This window comes from Spermophilus citellus, assembly GCF_964194105.1.
Source record: "Spermophilus citellus genome assembly, chromosome: 9".
In the NCBI taxonomy this organism is placed as follows: domain Eukaryota; kingdom Metazoa; phylum Chordata; class Mammalia; order Rodentia; family Sciuridae; genus Spermophilus; species Spermophilus citellus.
In genome coordinates, this window is record NC_138191.1 from 11,115,511 (window position 1) to 11,125,124 (window position 9,614).

General features: G+C 54.1%; 1 protein-coding gene across 1 annotated transcript; it reads right to left on the reverse strand.

Annotated features, from left to right (window-relative positions):
- Positions 1-1,975: 1,975 nt before the first annotated feature.
- Positions 1,976-9,293, reverse strand: TAGLN2 (transgelin 2). Its single transcript, XM_081306083.1, has 5 exons — positions 9,180-9,293; positions 4,268-4,475; positions 3,608-3,782; positions 3,202-3,304; positions 1,976-2,759 (listed from the first exon to the last, which is right to left on the reverse strand). The coding sequence occupies exons 2-5, from the start codon at positions 4,445-4,447 to the stop codon at positions 2,618-2,620; spliced, it is 600 nt and encodes a 199-aa protein (XP_081162209.1). The 5' UTR covers positions 4,448-4,475; positions 9,180-9,293; the 3' UTR covers positions 1,976-2,617.
- Positions 9,294-9,614: the final 321 nt, after the last annotated feature.

Here is a 9,614-nt window from a genome sequence, read left to right on the forward strand (position 1 = left end):
CGCAAAACTTGGCAGGTAGATAGCGGTTGCAGCCAGAAGGGAGATAAGTACCTCTGAAAGCCAGTTTGCCTTGAAAATGTTATTGTAGGAGTTTAGCTAGGGCTACTCAAAGCATCTTTGACCCCATTCAGTAGAGCAGGGGTGATAGGTCCTGGCATCAGCTCTCTCCCAGCTGACTGTCCACACAAACCCCACCTTTATTCCCCCATGTTTCTTGAGCACTTATTACGTGCTAGCATTCACTATTCAAAGTGCTGGCCACATGGATTGCATGTGATTTTCACGGCAGATTTATGAGGAATTATTTTCTTTAGTTTACAGATGAACCCCACTCCAACACCTTTCATCCCCCAGTCCCTCCAAAGCTCCACTTCTGGCTAAGCCTGGAATTGCACAGGCTCAGCTGGACCTTCAGTCAGGTGGACCTGGGATAAATTCCTGATTCTCTGCTTAATTGCGGTGTGGTCTTTGGCAAGTTTCTTGTCCTCTCTGAGACCTATGTCTTCATCTGGGGATAAAATAGGGGCAATAATAATATGGTAACATCCACCTCACACTTTTGTGAGAATCTGCTAAGAGACGGCTAAGGGTTAGCACTGGGACATACCACGTCTCAGAAAACTGTTAAGTGTGTGACCAATAATGTATAGCTATAAACAGTTAAATCAGAGAAAGTTGAAACTTGGGGAGGGGGGATAAATCTCAGTGAATTCAGTGTTTTCTCTGCAATGACATCCCTCTCTCCCACTGGCATTCCCTGAGGCCTTCCTAAATGGGAGATAAAGGGGTGGAGTGATAGCTAATCCCCTGGGAATTTGCACATAGGCTGCAGCCTATCTTATCTGTGCCACAGTCCATGGGAGAGCAGCAAGCAAGCAAATACCAACTTTCCCACAGTGTGGTATCAGGAGAAGGCTGAGATCCACGGACCGTGGTATGGTAGCACATAGTAGGTGCTACTCAGAGAAGAGGTAGCCACAGTGAGGCAGGGGAGTGTGTGGGTGGGGTGGAGAATACAAGTTCTCTGCTTATGAACCCTGCAAAATCTATCATGCTCAGGCACCAAGTTGTGTCTTTCTCCTCCAAGGAGAGAGAAATACCCAAAACAGGGTAGGGGAAAAGGATGAGGGTGGGCAGGTCCCTGAGGCTGGCTGATGGAGGGAGGGCCCTAATACAAGAGCCCAACCCAGGGTCCCTCAAGTTCTCCCTGGGAAGACAGCAGGTCTGATCAGCATAGCTTGGGGGTAAGGTAACACTTGGGGATTGAAACTGTGCATGCAACATTCTTGCCCAGGTGGAACTGAGGACTGGAGACAAGTTTGACCCAAAGTTGATTATCTTGGTCCAAGGCCACCTGGCTAGGCTTTCCCCAGAACGTAGCTCATAGGTGGCTGCCTGGGATAGATCAAGGTTTCTTCCCATTAGCCACCACCACCAATTCATTCTTGTTCATTTCCCAGCTCCACTTCCCCATGGCTGCAGCCCCACCTTAGCCTCCAACCTGGCGGTGACCTACTCCAACCCAGGCCACTTTAACCCCGAGGCTGCCTGAGGGGCCTCCCACCTGGAGACAGCTGCACTTGCCAGGACTCAAGGGCTGTGCCAACCCCCTACACCTTCCTGCAGGGGCTCAGAAGCTGATCGGGCTTCAGGGGTGGCCCAGCTGGAGGCACCAGGAAGGACTGCCCAGTTCATTAGTTGGGCGGGCCTCACCTTCCTGTGAATACTGCCCACGCCGTTCTGCATTATGGCTCTCAGCCCAAGGACAGCTGTGAGGTCCTATCCCTTCTCAATCCCAGCCCGCCTGTCCCTAACCAAGAACAAAAGAGGATGGGGGAGGCACCTGAAGATAGAGCTCAGCACAGCAGTCTTTTATCTCTGCCCTCTCCCCTATACCGTTCTCTGCACTTTGCCCAGTATTCCTCCCTTCCCCACAGTGGGCACAATGACCCTAGACACAGCCAGAGTCCATCCAAAAAAACACTGGGATTCTTTATTTAAATCAGCCAACGCATATTTCTCAAGCCCCACACCATGGTGGGCAGCCCTCCCTCCTCTGTCCCTTCAACCCCACCCCTCAGCCACATAGAGGGGAGTGGAAAATAAAAAGCCAAGAGGACCTCTGCTAAAGAAGGCTGCCCCAGATGTGCCATGAGTACAGCCCAGCTGTGGCTTGGGTGGCGGTGGCCACAGGCCCCTCCCTATAAATTAAGTCCCCGCAGCCACAGCTGTGGGAGAAGCATACTTGTGGAAGGATGGCCAGTCCAGCATCGGGCCAGAGGGCAGCATCCCTGACTTCCAGCCAAGGAACGGACTGAGAGTGCAGAACTCAGGGTCAGGAGAGGTCAGAGGCAAAGAGGAGAGGCCTAGCAGGGAGAGGGAGATTTACCCCTGCCCCCAGAATTTGGTCCCAGGGAGAAGTCAATCCAGTTTTGATGGGGGTGGGGAAGGAATGTATTAGTAAGCGCAGGAAGAGAGGCAGCCAACAGGACAGGTTGGATCCCCACCCTGGCAGAGAGGAGATGAAGGTCTCCAGGGGCTCTCAAGGAATGTCACTGCTAAAATATACAAATACATATATATTAACGGTTCACAGGAGGTCAGGAGCAAGGTGGGATCAGAGGATCTGGCGTGGCATTCCGTAGCTGGTCATGCCTGCCTGAGACGCCCCACGGTTGGTACCCATCTGTAACCCAATCACGTTCTTGCCCTCTTGCAGCTGGTTGTCCGAGAAGTTCCGAGGGTTCTCCTTGGATTTCCTGGATGGGAGGGGAATGCTGGTTGGAAGGAAGCCAGAGGCTGCCCCAGTGCAGCTCTTCCCTGAACAGAGCGCAGGCTCCGTAGTGGGCTCAAGGGCTGGCACTGACTCTACCCTTGAGGTCCTTGAGCTGCCTGAAGCCACCTGCTCCAAAGGGACAGTCACTTACCACCCCAGGGAGCTGTAAGGATGGAGTAAGATAAGGAAAGTGCTTTGTTGTTTTGGTTTTGTGGCTACTTTTTGAGGTACTGAGACTAGGGATTGAATCCAGGGGCGCTCCATCACTGAGAAACCAGCCCTCTTGATTTTTTTTTTATTTTGAGGCAGGGTCTCAAAGTGGCAGAAGCTAGCCTCCAACTTGCAATCTTGCTGCCACAGAGCCATCAAATATTTCCTAGGAAAAGGAATGGGCAGGGCTCTATGGCTCCCCTAGCAATACTTACTTAGGAAACCAATTGGGATCCCCAGCAAAGAGCCCATCATCCCGGGCTACCGCCAGCCCACCCAGGTTCATCAGCGTCCGTTGCACACACGCCATGTTCTTTCCTGGAAAGATGAATGTATTGGCTCAGCAGGGCTGAGATCCTGGATGACAGAGTTCCTCCTCGCTCACTAAGCCAGGCCTGGCTTCCAAACTCGTTTTACTCTTTGTTCCCATTCCAAGCCCCAATGTGGCCAACTCCTCCATGAAACACATACACACACTTACGCGCACCCCCCCCACACACACACACACACACAAACCCTTCTTTGTCTTCAAAAAGCTCAAAATTTGTTCCTTCTCTCTTGTTGAAATGGACCAGCCCAATCTGTGGTGTCCTGGAGGACAGCCCCCAGGCCCTCACCCACCTTCCCAGAGATCCACCGTTTGGAAGATGTCAGTGGTGTTAATTCCATAGCGCTCAGCTGCCTGCAGGAACTGAGAGATCTGCTCCATCTGCTTGAAGGCCATGGTGGAGGCCTGGATCTTCTTCACGGGGGCCTGCCCTTCCGGGTATAGTCCATTAATAAGCTCACACAGCACCTGAGTGGGGACAGTAGGTATCCAGAGGTGAGGATATGCCAACTTCAGATCAGCAGGTACAACCCTCAGCACTAGAGATAGTGAGCCAGAGAGGTTCCTTCACCTGGAGCAAGCCTCAGGGTCCCTCTTGCCCAGCACACTGCCTCGCAGCCCAGAGTGTACGGCTAGTGTCTAGTCTTTCCTTGTTACGCCAGTATCGCTGCCTAGAGCCTACCCTCCCACAGTTCTTTCTCAGCGCTATTCTTCCTTGATGTCACCTACAGCCTTCTTCAGGGTGGAGGAGGCACATACACTCTTTATCTTCCCTCTGTGTAGAGGGAAGAAAGCGTGGGTCCTCTCATCCTTGATAAAAAATATTCAGGCCAAGGAAGACCTTGGGCCTGCATGCCCTCATTCTTTCCTTCTTTGGTTCCTTAATCCTAAATCCCCCCAGACCCCCGTCCTGCTCTCCCTGCATCTCCAATCCAGTAGGGCACAGCTCTCACCGTGCCATCCTTGAGCCAGCTCTGGAAGTTTTCACGTCCAGGCTGGGGTCGACCCACATCCTTGCGGCACTGGCTGGTGATCCACTGGATCAGGATCTGCTCCAGGTCAGCGTCGTACTGTTTCTCTATCTTCTGCTGCACCTCCCGGCTCAGGCCATATGTAGGTCCCCTGTTGGCCATTCTGAACAGCTGTGGTGGCTACAGGAAGCTAGTAAAAGGACAAAAGCAGGCCTGCGGTCAATACTGTGTACACACACATGGTGGAGGATTCTGCCCGAAGAGACAGACACCCTAGTCTCCAGGGGGAGCCCATGGTTGAGAAATAGAACTGCTGCCTTATAAAGGAAGCTTCACCTTGACCCCTAGACGTAGATGTGGGCTAGAGTAGAACTTCTCAGAACTCTGGGAAATGTGGGGCCTTATGCACAATATCTGGATTCCCCCCAGACCACGATAAGCAGTCTGTCTATTATATTGAGCATTCCCACTCAATTTCATTTGAACAAACGGTTCTCTTACTGGAATGAAGCATAAGACCCACTGGAATAGAATATGGGGTAAATGATTGGGAGGTACAGATCCTCATTTGGGATGGTCAGCTTTTGCAAAAGCAAACTGCACAATTCAGATCACATGTAGTAGGAATTAACAGAAGATGATGGGCAGAAGCAGTCTGGGAGGGCTTGCTGAAAGAGGGAGGCAGATTTTAGCAGGCCAAGGGGTCATCCTGAAAAAACCAGGCAATCAAAACAAATTCTCCTTTCCCTTCCAGGAGCTGTGGTGGGCCGAATAATGACTCCCAAAGGGTGTCCATGTCCTAATTCTCAGTACTTGTGGATCTTGGGATGGAGATTATCCTAGATCATCCCAGTGAACCCAATGTCATAAACAAGGATCTTTAGTAAGTGAAAGAGGCAGGGTCATGAATATGCAATGCAGGTGGTGGCTAGAAGCCAGAAAAGGTAAGGAAATTGAATCTACCCTCATCCCCTCAGAAAGAATGCAGTCTTGCTACCCCTGGATCTTAGATTCCTGTTGGGGTTTCTAAAGATACTACATGTTTGTGACTAAGTTTGTAGTAGTTTGTTACAGTAGCGACAGGACAGTACTGCAGGAACCTTGGGTGGTATTTTCCGGAAAACATGGGAAGAGAGGGAAGAATGGGGAAGGGTTTCTTGAACTTTGAGGACCTTGGTTAGCAAGTACTAGGTGGTTTCTGACCACTGGCCTGAGGTGGAAGCACCTTGCAGTGGGCAGCCTGCCTTCTACCACCACTTCACTGCTGAGGTCCCTCACCCAGGGGCTTGCTGAGCAAATCCTGGTGGTGCTGCTGATGCCAAGGGGAACCAGAAATAGAAAACGGACACAGACCCCCATTTCCTGCCCCAGCACCTCCCTAGAGGGGAATCTACTTTCCTCTGAAATGGAGCTGGTTGGTTGCTCACAAGAGGGGATCCCCAGGACAAGTAGGTACCTGTGCTCAAGAACAGGAAGAGGAGCCACCCCTGCTTCCCACATTTGGCTCCAGGCCAGGTCAGACTGAAGGAATGAAGTCATCCTGGCTCCCTCTCTGAAGCACCCCAGGTTAAATAATCCCGCCACCCCCTCAATGGGCCTCGGGGCTCTGATGAAGAACAAGGAGCCAGGCTGCCTCAGATAGCTTCATACCCCTCAGCCCCAGAGGTTGTGTGTCTCAGGACCGACCCTTCCCCCACATAACAATATGGCTGCTCCCTTCTACTCCAGCTTATCGAGCTGCACATTTCCGGCAGAAATCCTCCCCATAAATCAGTTATTTTTAAACCTCATTAAGAGTGACCCAGCCCCCACTTCCCCCTGCCTGCAAGCTGGGCCAGATAAATGTCAGTCTGGGTCTTAACCCACACCACCAGAGCCCTACACACAATCAGCTGAGGGAAGGCAGGCGGGTGGCATGGCTGGGTCTCAAGAGGAAGAGAGACAAGATTCCCACCACCCAGCCCAGCCCAGCTGCTCGGCCACCACTCGGTCTATAAAAGCCTGTAACTTGTGTCCTCAGAGGAGTAGCTGGAAGACTGTAGGGAGAAGAGGGGGCTAAGGGTTACTATCATTAGCAAACCCCCTTTTCTCAGTCCAACTTCCAGACCTCTTTTTGGGGGGCAGCTTCTCTAGGTCACCTGGGTCTCAGGGCTGTTTCTAGAGAGCCAATCAGCCTGAGGTTCAGAGAGCACTATAGCACAGGTACATAAAGGGCAGGAGAATCATTAACCCGGACATCAGAGTTAAGAGGGAAGAGAAGGACCCCAAACCTTCCGGTGTCCCCCACAACGAGGGTAAGACAGACATAGCCACCCAGACCTACCTCAGGGTGAAGGGTGAATGTTTAGGGCCCCTCCCTAATTCTGGGGCCTGGACACAGTTGGCAGGGTCCCGGGCTCCAGCTGTAGTGTCTCTGCTCCACTCTGGGTCCATTGCCCTATAGCTCCGGGGTGCCAGAGCCACAGGGTAGAGTTTTGGGAAGGAAAAGTCCCAGCTAGGCCCAGCCAGGCCAGCAGCTGTTCCTCTTCCCCACCCTACTTAGACAGGCAGCAGCTGATGGGCTGCAGCTAGTGCCACTGAAGAGGCCCACCTAGGTAGGGACACCCTGGGGACCTACCTGTGCCCTCTCTCAAAAGAAGGGAAAACATCAAGTCTCCCATCAGGGTGGAGAAGAGACAGGCCCAGCTGGAAGCCAGGTATGGGAGATACCCAGAGCTGGGGAAAAGGAAGGCAATAGCTGAACAACTTGGGGAGTGGGTGGACAGTGAGTCCTTATAGAGCTGACAGCAGCCGTGGCAACAACTCTCCCCCCACCCACCCACAATGTTACAATAGTGGGGAAACTGAGAAAGGGCCACCAAAGGCAAGCCAGCCCCAGCTCCACCCAGAACCCCGGGGCTTGGAGCTCACCTCACCCTACTGAAAGCCAAGGCTGAAGGAAAGGGGAACACCTTCCTGGTCTGGGGTGGGGGGGGGGATTTCAGAGTTCCTGACTGGGGCGTTAAATTGGGAAGACAAAGGAACTCTCCATTGACTACACAGATGGAATACCAAGGAACTTCCCAGCTCAGATTTGGGGTTGGGACTATTCTGAAAGAGATGCCACAGAAAGACAGTGGGAGGACTGTGGTTAAAGGGCAGCTTTAGGGCAACCCCCAACCCAAGGGGCAGCCCCCTCACCACCTAGAGTCCTAAGCAGAAGAGAAAGCTGAAGTTATACAAACAGGAAGCCACAGGCTTGCTCCAGAGGAGGGGAGGAGGTAGAGGCTAGGCCGTTGCTATGGTTTCTGTGTACCAAACACTGGAGGCAGGGTGGGGGCACCAGGAACACCCACTCCACAGACTTCATGGTGAAGAGACTCTTGGGCACAGGGGCACAAAGTGGGATCTTCTCAGCAGTTCTTGGGGACAGTTAGATGCCAGGGACTCCTCAAGAAGGTGGCTGCAGAGGGTGTAGAGAGCATTTGGAGATGGCAAGTCACCAGTTTGGGATAGAGAAGCAGGTTCAAGGTAATTCAGAAGAACCATACAGGGGAGGCAAGGTGTGTTCTGAGATAGCCCCCATAGTTGAAAATCCTGGAATGCAAAGGAATGGAATGAAGAAAGGATTAGAGGCCAATCCCCAGGAGGGCAGAGGCCATGGTGGGGGGGGGGGCATGGACAAAAACTATTTGTTGGTTCTGAAATGGTAGCGTTCTGCTGGCCCCGCCCTACCTTGGCCTCCTCAGCAGTTTGAGGTTTGCGGGTTAAGTAATGAGAAATTGAGAGGGGGGATTGGAGGCTGGAGATGGGGAGATGTCCCTGACTGGTGCTCTGAGTCACAGGCGGAACCGGGGGGAACCCATCCACACCAAAGGTCTCCTCCAGCACCGCATCTCCACATTCGATCCCCGTTTCTTTTTGCCCCACTGATGCCCTGATCCCCCAGAACCTCCGGGTACAGTCTCCTGGAGGCCTGCGGAGTTGGGGAAGGTAGCATGCCACTTCCGGTCCTATAGGTCCAGCCCCTTGCAGCCGCCGCCCCCACCCCCACAGCCACACCCTGGGCCGTTACTGAGGATGAGTCACCCACCGCCCGGCCCGCCACTGGGGTGACGCAGTGGTCTGGGAAGCCCGCCCGCAGCCCGCGGCTACCACCGGCTTTCCCAGCAGCAGGGGGCATGGGAGGGGGCGGCGGCTGGACTCAGGCAAGGCTCGGAGGGCCTGGAAAGCAGCCATTCTTCCACACCGCCCCCCTAAAAGTCAGGGCACTCAGGGGCGCCATCAGGGCAGCACCCCCCAAATTGCCTGAGGTCGAAGAAGTCTCCTGGAGACGACTGGAGCCTCACAGATGGCGAGGCCACTGGGACCCACGCGCCGAGACCCCCGGCCCCAACCCATGCTCCGAGTCCCCAGAAAAGCGAGTTAGCAGCAGGTACAGGAAAGATGGCCTGAGGTCGCCGTGGGCAGGCAGTGGCCACACGTGCTCCAGGAACCAGGAAGTGAAGGGTCACGCGTGAAGACCCGGGAGCGCTGAGCTAGAGCGAGGTGAGCGCCAGAGCCTGGACGCTCCGCGGGTCGCGGCCAGCCAGCTAACATCCGACGCCCTCGTTTCATCCTCCCAACCGGGACGCGGCGCGGGAGCCAGAGGGTGGGGCTTGGTGCCTGAGCCCCGGCTCCAGACGGACGCCCCGTCTAAGCACTAGCATATCTCGCCTGATCTCATCGCCCAGCAATGCCCGGTCAGGACACGGGGACCTGATAGCGCGGGGCGGGGCAGAGCAGTCTTCGGACCCTGCCTGGGCTCCAACCCGAGATCCCCAAGATCCCTGGAGCAAGTTGGAAGTTCTGGCTTGTTGCTTTCTAGATACCACGTATCTAGTGCCCCCCGCCTTGGTCCCCGGGTCCTGCTCACCGTCCAAGAGGGCGGGATAACGACACACGCACGGCAGGGGCTGCAGCGGCGAGTGGTGCGCCAGGGCTGGCTGGCCAGAGGTTTTTCTGGAGGGTCCCGCCTCAGACGGGGCGGACCGGGGGCGGGGCAAGGGCCAAGAGGTTTAAAGGCGCCGCAGCGAACTAGCCAAGAGAAATGCTCGAGAAAGAGACCAGCAGTGGGCTTGATGGAGAGTTAAAGGATCTGGAGAATCTAGGGTGTAGCTGTCGTGGTCTCCACCCATGAAACACTGCATTTCCACCCAGGAACCTATAGACTTGAGTCCCAGTAGGAGACCTGTCCATATTAGTTTAAGACTGCTGGCGTCTTTATGGGGGAAAGAAGCCTCCTGTTTTAAAGAGACTTGGCAAGGTAAATGGAGGCACAAGACCCCCACACAGCTCCCAACTGACTAGG

What these genes read in the sequence shown, in the direction of transcription:
- TAGLN2 (XM_081306083.1), bottom strand. Translation starts at nt 4,447, where the DNA reads ATGGCCAACAGGGGACCTACATATGGCCTGAGCCGGGAGGTGCAGCAG. An exon ending in GCTGGCTCAAGGATGGCACG is followed by an intron (nt 3,783 to 4,267) that starts GTGAGAGCTGTG and finishes GTCCCCACTCAG; the next exon opens with GTGCTGTGTGAGCTTATTAA. An exon ending in AACGGTGGATCTCTGGGAAG is followed by an intron (nt 3,305 to 3,607) that starts GTGGGTGAGGGC and finishes TCATCTTTCCAG; the next exon opens with GAAAGAACATGGCGTGTGTG.